We start from the raw sequence: 21040 nt of genomic DNA, 5'->3' as shown, positions 1-21040 counted from the left end.
GGGAGACACCATCCTGGCTGGAGCTTGGTTGCGCCGAGGTTGTCATTGGTGGTTTGGGTCAGGGCTGATGGAATGTTTCTAACCAGATGGGGATGTTGCTAGCAATGGACGACTTGAGTCTCAACGATCATCTGGGGTACGCTTTCAGAGATGGGTACTGTATGTATATCGCTGTCTAACTTGCCTCTGGAGTCGTCGGGTAGAGATACTATGACAAGCTGTTTGCAAGCTGACTTGAGATGGTACATGCCCGGGCTAGCTGTCTGATTGTGTCCAGAATGGCCGCACTCATTATCTTCCTTGACAAATACAGACGATTCAACAGTTCATTGTCCAATAATGACTTCTCATAAAATGTGCTCATTGTTAAACTCTTCTTAACATCAACTACGGTCATTGAGTCCTCACATGTTCTGTTGCTGATGCCTCAGACTCTCACACTTTCAGAGCTTCAACTACAGCTACTTCCCGAAAGCGTTAGTGTAGTCAAAAAAGCAGCTATGTAAAGAGCATGCATGAGACACCCCTCCCGACTGGCTCCACACTCTTCGTCCAAGTTTTGGCGCGTCCCCTTCTTCTCTCTTTTCTCGCGTTACTTAGGAGCCTGCTTACCTAATGCAGGGTACGTACCTCTAACCTGGCATCCCCGTCCCGCAAACAATTTTCGATGGGGTCCCCGCGTCCGGCGGGCACGACGGACAGCAGCCGGCCGGCCGGTCATCAATCAATCAATCAATCGATCGATACGCGGCGTCAACCGTGGAATCCCCATTCAGTTGCCGGGTTTCGGTCCTCTCGACAGCCAACTAACTTCAGCCACTACTCGCTCGGTAACAGGGACAGAGTAACCGGTTGCCCAAGATGATTCAACTAAAGGTTTGTTTTTTTTTCTTCTTCCCTTGCTGTCGAACGAAAGCAAAAAGAGTTTGGTTGCTAACGAACCATGCGAACTGCAAACAGACGATGCTCAACTGCATCGACAACTCGGGTGCTGCCCTGGTGGAATGCGCCATGGTTGTCGGCCAAAAGAGGCATGCTTCGATTGGTATGCTTTCGAATTCCCTTTCGATTTCCGTTATACACCCACGAACCCATCGTCGACTCGAGCATATCATATCTACACGAACTACCCGATCCCTCTTTCGTACCCCAACACCAACACCGTCGTCGCCGTTCATACCCGTCCCATCCCGTCCGATTCTTCTCGTCCGACCAAGGAACATCTGGTCTTATACACATATCATACTTGCCTCTTGCCCCTCTTGTTCCTCCCTCCCCCTTCTTTCCCCCCTCTTGTCCCCCTCCCCCTTCTTTCCCCCCTTCTTTCCCCTCCTCATACCTCAACTAACAGAAGAAAGGCGACCGCATAGTAGTAGTCGTCCAAAAACAGCGCGGCGCCGACTCGGCCGGCATGGCCGCCTCTTCGGCCGCCACCAAGGTGAAGCGCGGCGACATCCGCCACGCCGTGGTAGTGCGCACCAAGCAAAAAGTCCAGCGCCGCGACGGTTCGGTCGTCCGGTTCGACGACAACGCCTGTGTCTTGATCAACAAGGCCGGCGACCCGATCGGATCGCGCATCAATGGTGTGGTGGGCCAGGAACTGCGAAAGAAAAAGTGGAGCAAGATATTGAGTATGGCGCCTATGCAGGCTTAGCTAGGCTTGATTGATCGATCAGGGAGGATATATGTACGATGGATGTAGCGGGAGAATCAAGATGGAATGAAATATGAATACCCGTAAAGAAAAAGAGTTGAGTTTGTTGGGGTGGGATGTGGCGTGACGCTCCTTGAAGTGAAGAGGAGTATGCTCGGTGGGATGTGTCATTGCGGTGACTTGGTGACTCTCGTGGGGGGTTTGGGTGTCGGCTCAGCTTGGGTTGGCTGTGTTGAGGTAATGACTGACGATGAGCGCTACGGAACATCACTTTGTTGATATCTGACGGAACTGTGGTTTGTGTGTCTACGGATTTCCAGGATGGACTTGGGATGGCCTGGCGTATACGGGTTTGAGACTGCGACGTTGTTCTCAAGGTACGACGGCTTCACACACCGGACATCACACCAAAATATGGTCTCATCGAACGGCCTTTCTTCAAGCGCCATTTTGGGTAACGATCAGCCAGCAGCAGCCGTCACATCAGTCGATTAGGTTTACCAGTCACTTCAGTTCGGGACATCAAGCGTGCCGTCCTAATCTGTGTATACTACTGTACATTACATGTCATGTCAAGCAAAACAACATCACCATTGCATATCACACGAAACAGTTTATAACGTTATCCACGAGATTCATGGAAAGACCATTTCTAAACCAGTGTCCTGCCAAAGCATGAAAAAGAAAACCAAACGCCCTAAACCGCGGTCCTTTTGAGTTAACCGTGTACAAACGCCACTGTAATGCAACTCATCATGACCCCCTGATCTTTATTAATCAACCTGTGATTTTTTCCGACCGCCCGCCTGTCCGCCTATAACAAGGATCGATCTGGCCCTATTCCTTCCGAGTGAAGAGTGAATCCCCCACTACTGGTAAATATTACCACAATCGCAGCAGACGTAGAAAAGTTTCTGAAAGTAACGTTGTTAACCCATGACTCTGGTGAGCCCCTCCCAGGCAGGTGAGTGAGTCTTACCATTCCGGTTTCCGAAGTACGCTGCTGTGACTGGAAGAAGACAGCTTCCGGGTGGTGGCAGGCAGGGCATTCCTTGATGGCTCTTGGGAGCTAGATAGCAAACGAAAGAAGAAAAAGAAGAGATTAGTCTCGATGCAAGCCAGAGCAAATGACAAGAACAAGCCAAATCCAGGTCATCGCCTCGCGGACCAGACCCCGCCACCAGACGGACGGAGACTTTTGGGTATGCGCTGTGCTATGCTATGCCGTGCTGTGTGCCAGTCGTGTCGTGTGTCGGGTGCTGTAATCCCGAAGGTGGGCGAACAACCGCGCCGCCATGATTATAGATGTATTATAATCCTGATGTAATGGGTATGCCGTAACCGTAATCGCTGTGACCGTAAAATCAAAAAGTCGTAACCTCGTGAGAGCGGGAGATGCGTCGTCTGCCGGTCATGTCCTAAGCTGCCGGGACTTGAACAGGCAGTTGGCTTGATGCCGCCAACTCCGTGTCGGTGTCGTCGAGCTCCATGTTTTCAGACTCGATGGAGTCCTCCTCTTCTTCGTAGTCCTCAAAGGCGACCAAGTTGTAAAAGTACTCTTCGGCACGGACCCTGCCCATGGCCTCCCTCTCGCTGCTGTTGGAAGCCCAGACATGACTGTTATCGCTCATGTCGATCGTGGTGGCGGCCATCTGGTCGTACAGGGACTCGCAATCGCTGCCGGCTTCGGAGTCGGAGGGAGGGGCGGCAAAGTGGTTCGAACACAGCTCGATGACGCCACAGCACTGGCAGTAGATGTAGGTCGAACCGTCGGCGGGTCGGGGCAAGGTCGACGCAGGCGAGGCGACACCATCACCAACAGCAGCAGAAGAAACAGAAGAGACAACACCCACCGTGGGATCAGAGGCGACATCCTGCGTGACACCAGCCGTCTCGCCGGCAGCGTTGTTGAGGATGTTGCGGTAGATGCACGTCGACGTGGCGGGCTCGGAAAAGTTGCAGGTGCGGCAGGTGAAGAGCAGCTTGTTCTCGTCCTCGGCCTCGCGGGGGTACAGCATGTTGCTGCATTCGGAGCAGAAGCGGAACGTGATCTGCTCAAGGGGCTTCTTCTCCTTGGCGCCACCGGTGCTAGAAGGGGCGGGCGACGACATTTTGGTTGATATGTGTTGTGTGTGTTTTGTGTGTGTATTTGTGTGTGTGGGTGTAATAATAGTTGAAAGAGAAGGCGAAAGGAAGCAGAAAGGTTGTTGTGCCCGTTCCTTTGTGTGGGTGTGTGTTGATGGTGGTTGGTGTTGTTGGGTGAATGGTAGAAATGGATGGATGGATGGATGGATGGACGGATCGCTAATTGAATGCTTGACGATCCCAAGGATGGGCTTGGTTGGCTTTCCTTGTCGGGTGGCGGAAGGATGCAAAAAACTGCTAGTGTAGTGTAGTCAAGTGGAAGTTGAATACTAAGTAGTAGTAAGCTAGTAACAGCAATTGGATCTGATACTTGTCAGCAGTTCAGAGTTAGGTGTTGCTAAAGAGGAAGAAGTTCGTCCGTGGGAAAATGAGAGTCCCAAGATGATTTTAAAAGATGGTGGAAAGAGCCGGAGGTGGAAAATGGAAAATGGAAAATGGAAAATAAAAAAGGCACTGCAGGTGAAGTGGAAGGCCAGCCGAGGAAATGACCAAGAAAGGCGTGGGTGAGGCACGACAACTCCCTCCCACCGACTGCAATGAGTGCTGTGCTGCAGTGAGCAGTCACGTTCGGTCGGGGAGGGATCCATCCAAGTGTCCAGGTGCCAACTGTAATTGCCCTGCCGGCCGGAGCAAAACAGCCCTGGGACCTTGGAAAATCGGGGCCCAAGGAGGGTGACAAGGATGGCTGCCACTGCCAAACCCCTTCACCGCCTTGCCGCTTTGGGTGAAGTCACGGTCAGGGGCAGAACACTGGACAGGCGGGACTCCAGGCTGCAAGTAACAGGCCAGTCAGACCGAAAAGTGTTGCTTGTTGCAGACCATTATTTGGCAAAGCCTCGATTTGGATGCCCGGTTTCGCATGAGCCATGATTCGTTGTGTTTTTATTGCCGACGGAGACCCGAGTGTATCAAACCGCCTCGATCCAAACTTGTCAAGTTCAATTCACTGGAGCGCCATGCATGCTTCCCTCCCCAAAGTGTCTTGTTCTTGGTGTCCTGTCTCGAGTAAACGGGCGAGGACAAGACGCAGTCAACAGGGACCGATACACCATTACAGCGCATCAGGGGCTTCAGGTCTCACACAAAATGACAAGAGAGTACACACTACTGGAATCCACAACGACGTCATGGAGTTGACCACGAGCACCTGTCTGTTAAATGTCATGAGGCTTCAGAGGGGATGGACGCCTTTGTAAATATTTATCATCGTATGTAATATGGATAGTCTTTTGTTGAAAAATTCATCTCGATGTGCCAAATCCTCTCTCTCCTCCCGCCCACCCGTGACCCCAATATTCAAGGGCACAGCAAGTCCGTGTGTGGCACCCACTCTATGCACGGAGAATCACGAGGCCCCAAGGAACTGTTGCGTGGGGTGTCCCGATGCAGCAGCAACTGACGACGGATCGAGAAAGTGTGGATGGCTCATGAGAGGGCGACGAGGATCATGGTGCTCATCCGATGCTACACAGCACACGACCGGGCTGCAGGTTCGCAGCTTTGGTTCCTGTTGTCGAGAACCAACGGGCCGGTACTTCAAGTCTTTCATGTTTGGTGAGGTGTGACCTTTTTGATGAAAACAAAGTATAAAAAACCAGCATGAATTGTTAGTACAACTGGTATCAGTTCAAGTGGCTTCCATAACTCAACCTAATTCATCTCAAATAGAGAACTAAATGAGGCCATCAAGGTGATAAAGAATACTAGAGGTAAGCAAGCAGCCTCAAGCTGACCAAGCAACAACTCGGAGGATGGCAGTGGCACCCACACGAGGACATGTCGACAAGGACAAGAACCTGCTGGGCTTGCCACACCATCCCACTAACAAGATGGTGCCCCTGACAGCTCCGTCCCCGCGAACGAATCCCCAATCGCGGAAAACACAACGGGCGGTACTATGGTACCTATGTACCTGTCCCCTTGCCCGACCCCGCTCCCCCAGAGAAAGTCCCCGCTTTTTGTGCCTTGTGAGGTGTGGAGCCGCCGACAAGCTGACGTCCCTGACGACGGAGAGCTCCATTGCCTAGAACCGGGAGAGTCTTGGCCGGAGTGGTGCTGGATGTTTCTCTGCCTGTTCCTCCTTCCCCCCCCGCCGTTGCCAGGTGATCTAAAAAGTTCAATTCTCCCTTTGTCAATTTCTCCTTCTGTTTTCCATCTCTCCTTTTTGTAGTCGCTTTCTAATTCTCATTGTCGAAGCTCTACCGGCGCAACTCAAGGTACGTCACCATGCCCCTCGCTGGTTGATCACGCGAGTCGCAATTGCGCCTGAACCTCCTTCTCCCCGTTGACATCGCGACCGCCACAAGGCTATCCGCCTACAGTACTCGAGGACTAAGCTACTTACTGACCGCGAACCGCATCGTGCTCTCACAGAACCGACCTACGAACCAATCACCACTACAACCACCACCAAAACCGTCATAATGTCCAACGCAAGTCAACCCACCACTCGCAACATCCAGAACAACAGAGCTGACCCCCCCCCTTCCCCCCTTCCCAGACCATCGAGACCGGTCTCCCCGAAGACTGGGAAGTCCGCCACTCGCAATCCAAGAACCTGCCCTACTACTTCAACAGCGCCACCAAGACCTCTCGCTGGGAGCCACCCTCGGGCACCGACGTCGACAAGCTCAAGATCTACATGGCCAAGTACCACTCGCCCACGAGTCAACAGCAGCAACAACAACAGCAGCAACAACCACAGGGAAAGATCAGGTGTGCGCATTTGCTGGTCAAGCACAACCAGAGCAGGAGGCCCAGTTCTTGGCGCGAGGTGAGTCCCCTTCCCGTTGTCCATTTCAAGTTGCGTCCGGAGTGCCTGGTGTTTGTTGTTGCCTCCGGCGGCCCCTCCGGGGAGGCTCCTTCGGAGGGCTGCTCGCTGCGCTCGTTTTGTTTTTCTTTCTCTCTTTCTGACCGTCGCTAACCACCAATGACAGTCCGAGATTACCCGCACCAAGCAAGAAGCCCTCACTACCCTGCAAGGATTCGAACAGCGCATCAAGTCCGGCTCCATTTCCCTCGGCGAGCTGGCCCTGACCGAGTCCGACTGCTCCTCTGCTCGGAAGCGGGGTGACCTCGGCTACTTTGGACGCGGCGACATGCAAAAGGAGTTTGAGGATGCCGCTTTTGCGTTGAAGCCTGGCGAGATCAGCGGCATCGTGGACACGGCTAGTGGGTTGCATTTGATTGAACGGTTAGTCGACATTTCTTTTCCTCGAAGAATCAGAAGAAGGAAGAGAAGAAGAAGGAGGGTACGGAGAGTATATTGGAGGTGGACGTGTGTTGCGGTTATCTGGTGGTGTGTGGTGACGGCCGCCGCTACTACCGAGTGACACCAGTCGCTGGCAAGACGGACATCATTCGTGAACGAACAAAAGTTTGCTGACGACGACATTGGGGAATGGTACAGGCTCGAGTAGGATCCCGATACGCCACGACGATCAATAATGACCACTGCCTCTGATAAAGAGGAACATCAAAGGGCGCTGAGAGCGTGCATGATAGTATAGGGAAGACGAATTAGGGATTTTGCTTCGAGCGCGGCGCTTTGCGATGGTACGAAGGAGAGGAGGAATTCGAGGGATGAGACCGGGAACACAACTCTTTATATCGGAAACCCAAAAGATGATGGCCGCGATGACGCATTACGCCATTATGCGGTCACTGGAACTTTGATATTGTCGGATTACTGTACGTAGTACGAAAAAGGCAACAAAAGGCTAGGTAGAAATATCTGGGTTCTCCTGGCTCAAGTGCGGATAGGGGGGAAACCCAAAGGAAAACAGCCGGATAGGAACAAAAAGAATAAAAAATAAAAAGCAGACAAAATAAAACATTTCACATTTCGAGACACACACACAATACACAACGGGGACCTAACATGGTCCAATGCCCCAAGTAACTAAGCGACGGCCAGGCAAGCACCCCAAGTGATTCCTAGCTTGAGTACTAGCTATTTACTTAGATTACCTCCGATCCCCTCTCTATGTGGCTGGCTGGGGTTCGAGACCTAGGAAGATGGAAAGACAGAATCGACATGTCTGGAGCTATTTTACACTATTATTAACTAAGGTAAGGTAGAAGAAACAGCGTTAAAGTTAAAGGGAGAATACGTATCAATCAATGAGCAACTAACTAACTACGTACTTACTAGTCTAGTCTAGTCTACCTGAGCAAGCTGCGTGCATCATCCATGTATGCGTGTGCGTGATCCGTACCTCTCTCTACCTACTTAGGTACCTAAGGTCCCTACCCTACCTACCTAAGGTCCCTACCTAGGTAGGTACCTACATTATGCCCTTGTTGACTACCAAGTCCTCCTACATATGATAACATTAGGGCTTTTCATTAGCTACCTAGAGGTAAGTAAGTAGCCGAGTGTTAACATTCTTCTAAGAAGACTTTGATATCTGGATGACAGTCTTTGTTCTTTTTTTCCCTCTTTTTTTTTTCCCGCTGGAATTCTGCTGAGGGACTGAGGGAAGAAAAGAAAAAAAAAAAAAATACACCAAAGATGAGGCTCCGAAGGAGAAGAGAGCTAAGTAGCTAGCGGGTTTCATTCATTCTCATCAAGTCCATATTGAGCAGAGAACTAACTGATCTGAAGTAAAATACTATGTCGCGGAGGACTGCCGTACATGTATGCATGATATGCCCATTGATGGTGATCAAAATGCTAGGATACTTGGTTTATTTCTATACTCTAACAAGCTGAAATATTATGTATGTCTTTCTCTTGGTAAACTCTTTCTTGTGTCTTGATCGAGATATAGAGATTCCAGAGATTCGAGGGAGGACAGCAGCCACCACCGAGAAGAAAGACCTGATCTGTGTGTGTTCACCCCCCGATCCAGTATCCAGGGCAGCGAAAAGAGGAAGAACTGCTAGCAGCCTCGACAAACTCCAGAATACCGCGGCGCACCAGACCAGATTTTGATGTCATCAGTCCGAAATCGGGGTGAACCTTGAACTCCATGGCCCCCTTGACCCTTCATTGACTTTGACCCATCTGATTGTGTCCTGGAAGTACCTAGGTAAGGACAGAGGAAAATTGATGACGAAGAATGACCCGCGACGAAAAAGAAAAAAAACCGCGGGAGCCAGTGCTCGACCGCAAAGAGTTCTAAGAAATGGGGTATATAATATGATAGTCAGCGCACACGTAGAAACCGTGACGACCGACTGACTGGCCGAAAAACCAAAGGGGAAAAAAAGAAGAAGCGAACCAAAACGCCATTTGTGTCCCCGAAACCAAGTAAAGGAAAAGTGTGATCCGACCATAGTCGTTATCGTGAGCATCAGAGCATGATTCGTAACCATGACTTTCGTTCCTTGTCGTACCCTTTACACTCCTTTCTGTCCCCATTGTCCGTTGTGATCGATATGTTGTTGGCTTTTGCCGAATGATCTTTTTTGCAGTTCTGAGCTGGCCAGGTTGCCTTGCTGGCTGCTTTTCTGTCCCTTTCCTTGTCACATGCGGCGGCGGTGACTGTCCTGTTAAACCAGTGCTTCCACCCCGTTTGATGATGCTCTTGTTCCCATCCGAACGATGCAACGGGGGTGGTAGGTATGTACAACTAGGAAAACTTGGAGAGAAATGTGCGGGGAAATGAGAAGAGGGTGCTCGACTCGCTCAACGAGGAGCTTTTGTATGTAAGGTTATTTGAGTTATATCGATGGAGTTCTTTTGTTCGCTTATTTCCGTGTATCTGGTGTCGTTGTTGCTGGCCATATTGTAGATCGTGTCCATGGGTATTCATGTGTTCTTAGGTCTCGTGTCGGTATGTAGTTGTCGAGTTCTAGGTCGTGTAGGTAGTAAGATCATGGCATAGTCCCGCCCACGCTTGCCACTACCCACTCCGCCAACGGCATGATACTTGCAAACCCGACCGTCATGACTCCCAAGGCCATCATCGACAGAGCCGAGTATGGTGCCGCTTCGCTTCCCACCTCATACAAGTATGCAGTTCCCATTGCGGCCGAGTTGATGCCGATTGTCAGACCAGCCGCTACCGTATGCGGGTCGTTCATCCCCTCGCCTTGTGCGGGTGAAGCTATGGCAGGCGCTGTCGTGCGGGTCCGTTGAGCGGCCTCGAGGTCAAATGATCGCCGAACGGGCACAGTGAGCAGCTCAGCCTGGCTCGCCTTAGGTTCAGTCTTAGCTTCTGCTTCTGGCTTCTCCTCGGGCTGTTCGGGTGAGGTATTGACTGTTGCATCTTGCTGCGTGACGAAGCACGAGAAAATCGTCCGTTCCAACCAGCTACCAAGCCCAAATCCCAATCCCATCTGGAAGATGATCCCACTAATGACCACCATGGTCGCGTTGAGGCTAGCATCGCCTCCCATGGTAATCATGACCGGGGCGCCCATCGCAATGGTGACGCTGCGAGCAGTGTAGGCGATGTTGCGGGAGGCGGGGCCGAGGCCAATGGCGCGAGTGAGTAGAGGACCCAAGGCGACGTTACCGATGGCGAGAATGGAGGAAACTATGAGAACGGTCAACCCGGCGCGGGAAAGTAACTGGCGCCGGTACTCATACAGTTTGAGGCCCCAGGCCACCAAACCGGCATTCAAGATGGACTGGGCGATATCGCCTGCGGCCATGGATACGTTGAGCTTGTTTCCCTCGGCATCGACCCCGCCATTGACACTATGAAGAAGGAGGTGGGAGAGGGTTGTCTTAGTCTGCAAGGTGTCCAGCATCTTGCCCAAGGCTCGATCACTAATCGCAGCGTCAATGTAAATGTAACCCATCATGACGAGGGAAGTCCATAGTACCGCGTTGAGAGAACCGGTCAGGGTGATTCGGATCCAGGGAGCGAACCCTTCGGCACTTTTAACGGCTCTTTGGACTTCCAGCATAGTGAACCAAGTGGCGAAGAGGAGAAAGGTCGCAAGAGGGGCGTCACGATGCACCGCATATCGTAGGGGAATCCCAACGGTGAAAGTCAGGAACCAACACAGGACCAATATCGGGTTTCGGCTAAGCCATCCTCGGAATCCTGTCCTCGGTGTCTCTTGTACCACTGTAGGCGGGGTATTTTCGAGGGAAGTCGGAGGTCGGGTCCCTTCGCAAGCGCTCTCTTCGCCAGAACAAGACACACCGAAGTTAAAACTGCTCGCCAAGGAATTGGGCTCGAATATTATCTTCGAAGACATCCAGCTCCACCTTTCTCTATGGCCTTCAATCACTTCCATATTATCCGACTCGCGGGGGAGAGTGCATGATCGTGTCCAGCGGACCATCAACGAGTGAATTGGTAAAGCCAGAGAGTATGTCAATACCGCGTTAATAATTCCCGTAAGCACTTGTCTGTGTTAGCATAACCCCCACATGATTTCCAATGTGAGCGTCTTACCGAAGCAAGCGATAACAAGCCCCACGGTACGGGCATCAGCAAGTGGTCCTCGACATATCATGACAAAAGGGATGGTGAAGCCGATGGACATGTGTCGGTTGAGAAGATTGGTCTGCCCATGTTAGTATGGGGAGGCCAAAGCGTTCCGTCAGTTCAGTCCGGGGTAAGACACGTACCGCGCGGCTCAGGTGCTTTTGATAAAACTCCTCCAGTCTGGGCAGAACACACCCGCAAGCGGACAAGACGACGAAGACGGCGACCATTGCCAATATCGAAGGGGGAAAGTCCACGCTATGGTTGTCCAGCATCAGATCGATGCCGGCTATGGCAAGCTGTGCCATACATATCAATAGAGTTGCTACCACGCCGTCCCATAGCTGTGTGTGCTTGTGCAAGTAGTGCCGCAGCCTTGCGTAACGCTGCCTCGCTGTTGTTGAGGTGAATAGGCACATGGCGAATGTAGGTGTTGCCGAAGGAAGTGCCGATGGTAAAGTAGAAGCCATGGTAGACCCAAGGGTGTGGAGTCGCGTGAAGAGTCGTGTGAAGGGTTATAGGGAAAGTCAACCTGAGCATATGCCAGGCGGTGTGAGACATGGGCCAAAAAGGAGAGGAAGTGGCAGGCGGCGTTGGTCTTGATAAAGGGCTTTTTCGGGGTTCGCTCTTGACATTTGCAGACACCTCGTGGTGTCTAGGACAACGACTGCCTGCAAGAATAGGCCTGGAACAACAGTACTGTAGGGTTTTCCCATGGACAGGCGTGGAGTACATGGGAAAGATAGAGGACGGGTTTATCGTTTGTCCTCCCCCACGCCATGTGGTTCGGCGGCGGCGGTCAAGAAAGCCACTTGGCACGGATGGTGTTTGGCATTGCTTGGTTATGGATCTCTTGCTTTCCGCGAAGACTTTCTGTGGATGTGGTCCCGGGTTTGCAGGGGCTGGCTGAGTGAATGGTTTGGACGGAGGGTCCTTAGGTTCGGAATAAGATATGCCGGTGTTTAGTGACGTCGTGCCAGACAGTGAAAATCACAGAGGGGGAACCAACTGAAGTCAACAAGCCGGCAGAGCTTGATCCAACAACCAGGAAACGGAATCTTGACGGCGATACAGATCCCTGAAGTAAAGGGTGAAGAGGGAAAGAAGGAAGGGATCCCTGTGGTTGATGGAAAAAAGGGAAAGGGTAGACGAGTTAGGCGAAAGAACCCTCGCCGCGATAGTTTCACGACAGGATCCACGAGAGCCCATCCCCTTTACGATCGAACGAATAGGCCATGCCGGTGAACTGTGAAGGGGGCATCTATGGGATGGGAACCTGGAAGATGTGCCAGAAGGGTGAAGGGAATGAACGTTTGATGGGAGTTCTTGTCCACCCACGTCTACTTCCATGATACTCGGGCCCTGTTGCTCCTTCTGTGAATAGAATCCTTCAAGGTTTTCATGACTGAGTGGATGAAAAATCCAAGGCAGGTATGTGAACCTTGACGACGACGACGACGACGACGACACAAAAAACAACCGAAGGACGAAGGAGCCTCACACAGTTCCGAATAAGAGAGAGGGAGCGAGGGGACAGGAGGTACTATTCGTGGCCCGTGATCCGTGTTGCCGCCGGTCAGTGTGTGTCTGTCTGTCCAAGTCGCCGCGAGCCAAACCCGTTTCCAGTCCCGTCCATTTCCATCATGTCCATCCGTGTCCATGTCCATCATGATACGCACCGTTATCAATTGGCACCCTGTCACCGTGGTGACCTTTGGTACAATTACTTGCTTGCTTGCTTGCTTGCTTCTTGCGTGCAATCCCGGGAGGCCAGTGTTGTGGGTGATGCAAAGGAGCGACACGTCAACAAGTCGGTGTGTCAATTGTTTTCGTCGTTGACACTCGTATGGCACTTGTTGACAGCAGAGAATGAGCTCAGTGAAAGGAGGCTTGCCTGGTTGTACCATCCCATGTTCGACGGTACTACTTGGTTGTTGCTGGTTCCTGGCTTAGGTCTGCGATTAAGAACGAGCATCTAGCCGCGGCCCGCCTGCGATGGCCTGCAGATTTGAGGTCAAACGAAGGAGGGACAAAATCACGCCATGACCAGTAGATTTTGGAGCGTCAAAGTCCAGGGCGTCTTGGGGCGTTTCTAGGGGGGCGTCGTCTCTGCCGTTGTCCTTGTCAATGTCCGTATCTGCTGCTCGTCGTCGGAAATATTGTCCCAATTCATCATTTGGGTCCCGTCATCTCTTGAACGGCATTGGGAGCGGCCCGGGAGCGGGAGGCAGGCAGGCAGGGGAGGGGAGAGGACTGAAGTCAGATCCGCGGATGCGCGGCGTTTCTTTGGCTGAACGGTAAGTACTTCGTTATCGCCCATCCATTTGAGGAACTTCACTTGCGGTGGTGGTGGCTGTTGACTGTTGTTGTTCGTCGTTTCTTTTCTTTTTCTTGGTCAAAGCGTTTGATGAAAATCTCTTCGATGACGAAACATGTGAGTGTCAGAGATTGAACATTGTCCCTTCCTGTTTGATCCGAGTTGAGTTTCCAGTCTTTCCCGTGCCTTCCGCCGTTGAATCGCCCGGTTCCTGGATCGGACTGGAGGCGTCATGAGGCGCTCCCTCCTCTTCCTCAATGTGGGAGATTCGGGGCAGCGTTGGGGGTCAGTGGGGTCTCAATCGGGCTTAGCGCCGCAGCCACCACTGGTACTGGCGGCCGATCATTTCTGGGCTGTGGAGAAGAGAAAGCGGGAAGGAGACATGGATAGGATGCACTAACAGAGATGCCCCTGTTTCCAGCTTTTATCTGTTAACGCGGGGAAGAAGGCCCCTGTCATCCGCCAAACAGTCTTCGTTCAGTTGCATTTCCTCATCTCCATCTCCATTCAGGTCTCTTGCCGCTCACATCAGCACCGAATAACAATCACCTCAGCTTTCTGCCGTGTTTCCTCGTGTGCAGCAACAGCCTGAACTAGGTGCCCGACTTGTAGGTACCCTTTCAGGCCTCTGACCCGGGTTGCCCAAACGAGGGAAGTGTTCGGGGTCCTTTCACCCCCCCCCCCCCCCTCCCCCCCAACGAACCCCTCATCAGGATGGCAATATATCCAATCCATGCATTCGACCAGATCCAGACTGCCAGGTTATCATCGCCGTCCTGCTTGTCTCAAGTTCAGGCATGATTCCAAGCATCTCCTCAAACATCAACATGGGAAACGAGTTGGTCTCTTGATGTCGGTCTCAGGTCGGTTCGTGTGCCTTGCATTGCCACCTTTTCCCCATTGACTTGGAATTTCATCATAATCCCATCACCATTTTCTTCAACGGGAGCTGATGTTGTTCATCACGGATTTCTTTCCAATATTGGGCATATAATGTTTGCTTTCAGATGTAATTTTGTGGGGGTCCATCCGGTCTTCGGAGTCTCGGAATCAAGCAATGGGATGAGAATAGGACACTTATAAACTTGACAGCAGCTGGAAGCCGTCCGCTTCTCCATGTTCCTCCATCCTTCCACCCACTTCAGTACCACGGTCTTTATATCTTGTACGGGAATAGAAACAGACGGGATACTCAAGCTAGCATAGACCATGATGGAAAGGCCCGTCTTATTGCCCGTTATCCACTTCTTCCCGTCCCTTCATTCCATCTTTCCGCCTCGCCGTTTCCCCGTCCCTCTTCCCGGCTCCATCTACCCTAGTTCTCCACCACTTATCTCTCCGTGTTGCCGCTTATATGACCGACCAGGAAATATCATCAAGGAGCCTGGACAAATTCCCGAGGCCTAGGTCTTGGGACGCGGCACAACGCAGTCAGTTACTCAACCACTCCGCTTTTTTGTTTTTTTTTTGTTTTTCCAGTCTCCAATTGTTTCTGTCGTGGTCCAACCGGAACGGGGTTTCTAGGGGGATGGCAAAAAGATGTCGGGATCAAAAGTGTCCGAAAGCAGTGTATCTGTCTGTGTGGAAAGAAAAGATGAAAATTGTTGGACACACAACCTAAAATTGTCGTCCGAGTTGTACATTGTCCGACTTGATTACCTAGGTATCAGGTATCTCAGCAGGACTCTACAAGTGAGTAACTCAAGGGGGGTAAGGGGCAGGTAGTTACTCTCTTGTCTATACATTATTCTTCAAGGTGGATTTTTCTCATGAAAGACCCGAGGTTTGTCAACCTTGTGAATCTTCGTGATGGGTTACCGAAAGTTCTGCTTGGACGAAAGCCGCGAGGGGCAAAAGTTTCAAACTTTTTGTTCGTCACTCCCACTACGTATCCAAGAAAATGTCACGGTTTCTAGGTAAGTAGATTCGGATGTGAGATTGCGGCTAAGCTGGCGTCGTTCGTAGCGGGTAGTAATATATGGAGAACTCACTCAAGCCAACAGGAGGTTTGTTGCAACCGGCAAGCCCATCTCTCGCTCTCAGTCAAACAAAGCCGCGGCCGCGCCACCGCCACCACCATCGGCGCCATGGCCGTGAACCGGCGACACGGGTTTCTAACCCTCAAATCCGTAAGACTCGCCATTTTCATATAAAAGATATGAGGTATAAGGCGCCGCGTCACCTAGAATCACCACAAAAACTTCAGGGTCCAAGCGAAACACACACTCAAGCCAAATCAGGCAACTGTTAAATTGGAGGGCTTGAAAGGTACCTTAGTAGTATTGGTCAACTTGGTTACCTACCTGTTACCATCCTCTACCGGTTGCATACTACATACTAGACTATAGGCGCGTTGCTGCAGTCGGTCGGTATGTACTATGTAGGTAAGTATGCAGGCCCAAAGATGCATTGCATAATTGGGTGCATCAGGAATTACTTATACCCGCCAGTCACCATGCTGGAAAAGTAAAACATTTCCATGACAAGCAAGCAAGCCAGCCAGCAGAACGAAAGCATAACGTTCAATACGCATGGGTGACCCATGACTTTAGTTCCCTTCGTCTATCAACCTGTCCTGTGGCAAGAAAGACATGACATGCATGTGCCCGCTGGCCGGACGCCGAAAAGTAACGGTTGCCCGCGGATCGAGCCGCGCCAGTTGGCCCACGCTGGCGAGGGCAACGAAGCTGGCGAAACGGAGCATGTTTTTCTCCCTTCCTCTCTTTTGTCGATAATATAGGTAGCGGGAGTGGCAACGGACGGACGGCTTCAATTGTGATAAGCTTAAGAAAGTCTAGACAAGTGTAAACACTACCTACTACTAACATCTTGGTCATGCCTTGTGGTGCTTTCAATGATGTTTTTGTCACTTGTTGCGACGGACTTGTAGGAGAGAAAGTGATGTCGTGGACTTGGCCTAGGGAATAGGAAACGTTCCCCTCCCGTTGTGTTTCCTCGAGGTTGAGTTTTGACGAAACGAAGCTATATTTACGTGGATGGGCAGTTCGCATACAGGTTCAGGCCAGCAGAAGACGATCGCATATTTTCACACACCAAACCGGAACTCGAACTCATGATAGGAACATGCCGCTGAATAGGACAAAAAGTACTAGGTAGACAAACGAGCTAAACCCAATTCGTCGCAAGAGTGATTATCTTCACGGCCGAGTTGAGGTTTTGCAGACATGGACATGTCCAATGAAGGCAAGTTTCATTTCGCGAAAACCCCGGTTCATGCTTCAGATGTGCTGCGAGAGTGCTGCGACAGACTGCGAGGGTGCTGCGTAAGCGCCATGTTGTGCACTCCTTCGTTTTTTATCATCCATCATGGTTCGCATTGCCAACGAACAGTTTCGAGACATTGCTCGACTACCTAGGTAGCCAAGTAAACAGGATGGATGGATGTTCTTACTTTGGTGTAGTACAGTTGAGATGATGGCCCGAGCGGTTGACAAGGTCTTCTTGGCTTTTGTTTTTTGAGGGGCATCCGAGGACACAGCAGCGACTTCGGACCAAAAAAAGAAGAGGAGTCAGGCGATGATTGATGGTGATTCAAAAGACAGGAAGACAGCGGAATCGAAGCTTAGCCCGCCGGCATGGAATGAGGGTCTGGGGGAAAGAGGAAGGAAGAGGGGGAGGTCGGAATCAGTTGGCGTATTCCATTTCTCGATGGTCTACGTTCCCTTCCATGGTCTACGGGCGTAAAGAAACAAGCCACAATGCCGGACTCCTCCCCGGCACGTCGTCTCTCCTTCCCCGTGTGGAGTAAGCATCCACATTTGGGGAAGTAGCAAGGGCCGGGGATGGGAAAGGGGAAGGGAAAGAGGAAAGAGGATTGGGGGAATACAAGGAACTTGCACACAAAAAGGTACTTACACTATGAGTGTAGATACTTGTCGGTACAATGAATTGCTGCACATAAAAAGAGAGCAAGTGGTGAAAACCAGCCACGCACCCGTCACCCGTTCAATTGTCGCGTTGAAACAAGGTCGTCGTCCAGCTGTCAACCAAGTGAGGGCGTCTGCCCCATTTGAATGGGTTATGCACACTAAATTCGCTGCAGGATGGATGCCTGGCGCCTGTCACTCACTGCCACTGCCAAATTGAATTCTTCCAAAATCCAATACCGGCCTCCAACTGCCGTCCTCCGAGAAATATGATTTCCATATGCCGCTGTCTACCGCCGTCAGCCGTTCACTGTCTCTCCATCTCCGCCGAAACGGCGCCGCGGCCTTTCCTTTTCAAGCAATTCGAGGAGACAGGACGTTTGGGGTTGCAATGCCCGGCATATCTAAACCGATTCTCAAATCATCAAATGGCAAAATGACGGGCATCATGACTCGCGTGCAAGTCGAGAACATCCACTGACTTGGGGTGAGGTGGGTTTCAGTGGGGCTTCAACGGGCTGCGGTGGGGTCATGGTGGGGTTTTCCCCGACCTTTGTGGTGGAGTACATTTGGAGGGCTCCAGAAATCCACTACGACAAGGCATTTACTTGGCCAATTCTTGATGCTTTTCTGTAGGAGATGCCATGTACGTAAGGCGGGGAAGAGCCCGATCCGCTTCAGAGGCGGGGCAACAGAGGGAGGCTGTTCCTGGACTGACCTTCTCTTTTTGGAGCGAGTCAACTTTATTCCCCCAAATGCAGGAACCGCCTTCATGATCCAACAATCACCCACCGATGCCTCGTGTCAAGGTATTCAATATCATCTCGACCATTCCGAGACAGACATGGAAAACACTTGACATTCCATAACAGTTTTTTTTTTGCTAGCAAGCCGATGATCGGGCCTCCTCTCACACCTCCACCATCAGATTCACCTTCCATCACCACTCACTTCCACACCACGATTCAGACAGACCCTTCCTTGGTGCTGATCAGCCTCTTACATATACAACACCAGGCTTCCCTGACTATCGTCCAAGCCCCCTTCGTCCACACCATACACTCCGAGACTCCATCCTTCCCCATCAAGATCATGGCCTCACAACAGCAATCACTAACAACCTCGTTCCCGGCCAACGTGGACGACGTGGTCTCGGACCCTGAGTCTCTCATCCGCCTCCTGCGCGCCTACGACCCTGCCTTTGATGGCGCACAGGCGGTGAGAGCTGCCTACGAGGACGCTCTTGTTCGGCACCACAATGACATGATGGACCATGATCTGGATGACACCGATGACCATGACCACAGTCAAGCCACCTTCAGTCGCGGCCTCACGGGGAACGCCCTCGTCGACTGGGTTACCACCCATATCAGCTCAGACACTTTGCTCTCTGTCGACGAGATGGACCAGTAAGGCGCCTTATCCTGGACGCCACAGTCCCAGATACTGTATCCAACACTACTAATACCGACATCCAGGTACGCCGCCCTCGAACGGGCCGGGCTCCTGCCACACTTGGAAGCCACCCTTGCCCAGTCTGGTCTGAAACCCAGCGATCCGTCCAAAATCCCTCCCCTCAGCGATCACCAGATCAGAGCGGCCACCCAGGAACTCATGCGATCAACTAGTCTCATCACCCGCCAGACCGAGGCCCTGCGTGAGCAACAGGACCACCTCGACCGGCTCGTTGCCGAGCACAAGAGGGATACCCAAGCCAGGGCCGCCTTGGAGGTTCAGCAGCTCAAGGGGCTGGAGGAGCGGCAGAGGGATTTGGTCCAGTCGGTGAGTTTTACTTTTTATCATGATGTCACCATAAACACGTTTCGATCCATCCGAGATCTTCAGGGTCCTGATGACTTTAAACTATCTTCCGTCCATCGGGTTGACTCCGCCACTCACCGACTGACTGAGTAACAGGTGGTGGAACTAGCCCTGTTCCTGGGCGACAAGGTTGATGAGCTGGAGGCCCAGAATGAAGAACGGAAAGCCGACGTCGAAACGCTGGTCGATGGCATGTTTCACTCGGATGACCATGTCTTGTCAAGTCTTCAGAAATTAGGGGACCAGTTGAGTAGGTCTTGTTCTGGCGAGGACGCCAGCAAGGCGGAGGAAGACATGGTCAATAGTTTGCGTGACATTTGCGCCAGGTGAGTACACTTGTCCTTGACGTGATACATCAGGGTCTGGCACAGCAGGGAAGCTAATCTGCTGCGAGATAGAATGATCAAGTTCCACGTGGAAGGGATCAGAACGAGGTTGGATAGAATCTACCTCGAGACCCTTCATGCCGCGGTAGAGTCGGGGGCGGGGGATCATGGTAGCACCGTCACGGTGGAGGATGTCGCCGCTGTCCAGCGAGAGTTGGAGGAACTCTACACCGAGATCCTTCCAGTCGGTCAGATGTCAATCGAGCACCAGTTCTTGCGACCTGCTCTTGATGATCTAGCAGCCAAGAACGGTCGCAGACTTGAGCAGTCGACACATGCAGCGCATTACGTGGGTTATCCGTACTTACCTCTTGTCAAGCCAAGCTAACATGTCCAGATCGACGAATGCCTCGATTACCTGCTCGACCGCATCACCACCATCCGCGCGTGTCTCCAAGAGTATCTGTCTCATCAACAAGCCGTCGCCGAGTTTGCCAAACTCGCACGACCAGAACTTAATACCAACGGCCTCCTCCCCAAAGAGTCGCCGGACTTAACATCAGCATCCCATCACCGCCGACACTCCTCGTTTCCCCGCCAACTCCCTGCTGACTCACTATCCCCGGAACTTAAATCCATCCTCCAAACCCTCGGCATTTCCATCCCAGTGGCAGATCCATCACTCCAATCCCACCTTTCCGCTCTTCAATCAGCTCTCGACTCCACCCTAACAGACCGCCAACAAAAGCGCGACGAACTCTTGTCCACTGCGCAATCAAGCTTTGAAGACGCGGTAACGAAGCACATAGGTGATGCAAAGGCTGCACTTGCCATGCTGAGGGACTCGGTGTTGGCGGACAGTCCGTGGGGAGCGGTGAGGTTGGTCGATGAGGAGTTGGAGGGGAGTGTGGAGGTTATACGACAGGAGCTGGAAAAGATAGAAGAATGGAGGGGAGATATTGATGGGGCTGTCAAGGCCTCGAATGCTGATGCAAAGAGGGAGCAGTTTTTGAAAAGATGGGGGGAGAGGCTATAACGTTTCTGGGAAGAGATGGTTTGATGGACATGATAATGAACAACAAACTGGTATGTCGACGAATGTAATGATATGATGATCTCCTATGGCAATGATGGCGATAGGGTTGTTTACGGTTAATACGTTACTAGACACGATAGAGTCGGCCAAAATTCGTCCAAAGAACGGAGTTGGTAGTGTTCACAATGAACTCCAAAGCATCTTACACTGCCCTATCATGACGCTAACAATCACGCCTAAGATTTATTGCTCGAGCGCGCCCACAACATACATCATGACTCAAAGCGGTCAAGATATCGGGGCGTCCATAGGCCAAGGTGATTACAGATCAAGCCAAGATGGACATTTATTTTCATCATGCGAATCAGGACTTGCGCATCCTCCTTGGTCGCCATGTTATTAGTGGCTGTGCTGTCGATTATTGGCAGCTCGTGGGTTGTGTTTGGGCCAAGCCTGGGTGGAT

General features: G+C 51.7%; 5 protein-coding genes across 5 annotated transcripts; 3 read left to right on the top strand and 2 right to left on the bottom strand.

The window, feature by feature from the left end:
- Nucleotides 1–564: 564 nt before the first annotated feature.
- Nucleotides 565–2173, top strand: NCU08552 (mitochondrial 54S ribosomal protein YmL38/YmL34). The gene is made up of 3 exons (XM_957941.3): nucleotides 565–876; nucleotides 961–1045; nucleotides 1359–2173. Exons 1-3 carry the CDS (start codon nucleotides 862–864, stop codon nucleotides 1652–1654), a joined length of 396 nt encoding a protein of 131 aa, XP_963034.2. The 5' UTR covers nucleotides 565–861; the 3' UTR covers nucleotides 1655–2173.
- NCU08553 (DNA directed RNA polymerase II 15 kDa subunit) lies at nucleotides 2162–4331 on the bottom strand. The gene is made up of 3 exons (XM_957942.2): nucleotides 3508–4331; nucleotides 2634–2723; nucleotides 2162–2568 (listed from the first exon to the last, which is right to left on the bottom strand). Exons 1-3 carry the CDS (start codon nucleotides 3763–3765, stop codon nucleotides 2524–2526), a joined length of 393 nt encoding a protein of 130 aa, XP_963035.2. The 5' UTR covers nucleotides 3766–4331; the 3' UTR covers nucleotides 2162–2523.
- A 1548-nt stretch (nucleotides 4332–5879) lies between these two features.
- On the top strand, nucleotides 5880–7689 carry ssp-1 (site-specific parvulin-1). The gene is made up of 5 exons (XM_957943.3): nucleotides 5880–6015; nucleotides 6173–6231; nucleotides 6300–6572; nucleotides 6736–6992; nucleotides 7209–7689. The coding sequence occupies exons 2-5, from the start codon at nucleotides 6223–6225 to the stop codon at nucleotides 7216–7218; spliced, it is 549 nt and encodes a 182-aa protein (XP_963036.2). The 5' UTR covers nucleotides 5880–6015; nucleotides 6173–6222; the 3' UTR covers nucleotides 7219–7689.
- A 1930-nt stretch (nucleotides 7690–9619) lies between these two features.
- NCU08555 (hypothetical protein) lies at nucleotides 9620–11609 on the bottom strand (the record flags this gene model as incomplete). The annotated part of the gene is made up of 3 exons (XM_957944.2): nucleotides 9620–10824; nucleotides 11158–11269; nucleotides 11334–11609. The coding sequence occupies 3 exons, from the start codon at nucleotides 11607–11609 to the stop codon at nucleotides 9620–9622; spliced, it is 1593 nt and encodes a 530-aa protein (XP_963037.2).
- A 6548-nt stretch (nucleotides 11610–18157) lies between these two features.
- NCU08556 (hypothetical protein) lies at nucleotides 18158–20911 on the top strand. Its single transcript, XM_957632.2, has 5 exons — nucleotides 18158–18803; nucleotides 18873–19176; nucleotides 19312–19541; nucleotides 19614–19890; nucleotides 19939–20911. The coding sequence occupies exons 1-5, from the start codon at nucleotides 18289–18291 to the stop codon at nucleotides 20575–20577; spliced, it is 1965 nt and encodes a 654-aa protein (XP_962725.2). The 5' UTR covers nucleotides 18158–18288; the 3' UTR covers nucleotides 20578–20911.
- The last annotated feature ends 129 nt before the right edge of the window (nucleotides 20912–21040 follow it).

Source organism: Neurospora crassa, linkage group III, assembly GCF_000182925.2.
Source record: "Neurospora crassa OR74A linkage group III, whole genome shotgun sequence".
Classification (NCBI taxonomy): Eukaryota; Fungi; Ascomycota; class Sordariomycetes; order Sordariales; family Sordariaceae; genus Neurospora; species Neurospora crassa.
Note: the sequence above shows the minus strand (reverse complement) of the source record. Positions and strands in the feature narration are given on the sequence as shown.

Coding starts and splice junctions, on each gene's coding strand:
- NCU08552 (XM_957941.3), top strand. Junction 1,046..1,358: donor AAAGAGGCATGCTTCGATTG/GTATGCTTTCGA, acceptor AACAGAAGAAAG/GCGACCGCATAGTAGTAGTC.
- NCU08553 (XM_957942.2), bottom strand. CDS start 3,765: ATGTCGTCGCCCGCCCCTTCTAGCACCGGTGGCGCCAAGGAGAAGAAG. Junction 2,724..3,507: donor ATGTCGCCTCTGATCCCACG/GTGGGTGTTGTC, acceptor TTTGCTATCTAG/CTCCCAAGAGCCATCAAGGA. Junction 2,569..2,633: donor GTACTTCGGAAACCGGAATG/GTAAGACTCACT, acceptor CGTTACTTTCAG/AAACTTTTCTACGTCTGCTG.
- ssp-1 (XM_957943.3), top strand. Junction 6,573..6,735: donor GGCCCAGTTCTTGGCGCGAG/GTGAGTCCCCTT, acceptor CACCAATGACAG/TCCGAGATTACCCGCACCAA.
- NCU08556 (XM_957632.2), top strand. CDS start 18,289: ATGATCGGGCCTCCTCTCACACCTCCACCATCAGATTCACCTTCCATC. Junction 18,804..18,872: donor TCTGTCGACGAGATGGACCA/GTAAGGCGCCTT, acceptor ACCGACATCCAG/GTACGCCGCCCTCGAACGGG. Junction 19,177..19,311: donor AGAGGGATTTGGTCCAGTCG/GTGAGTTTTACT, acceptor ACTGAGTAACAG/GTGGTGGAACTAGCCCTGTT.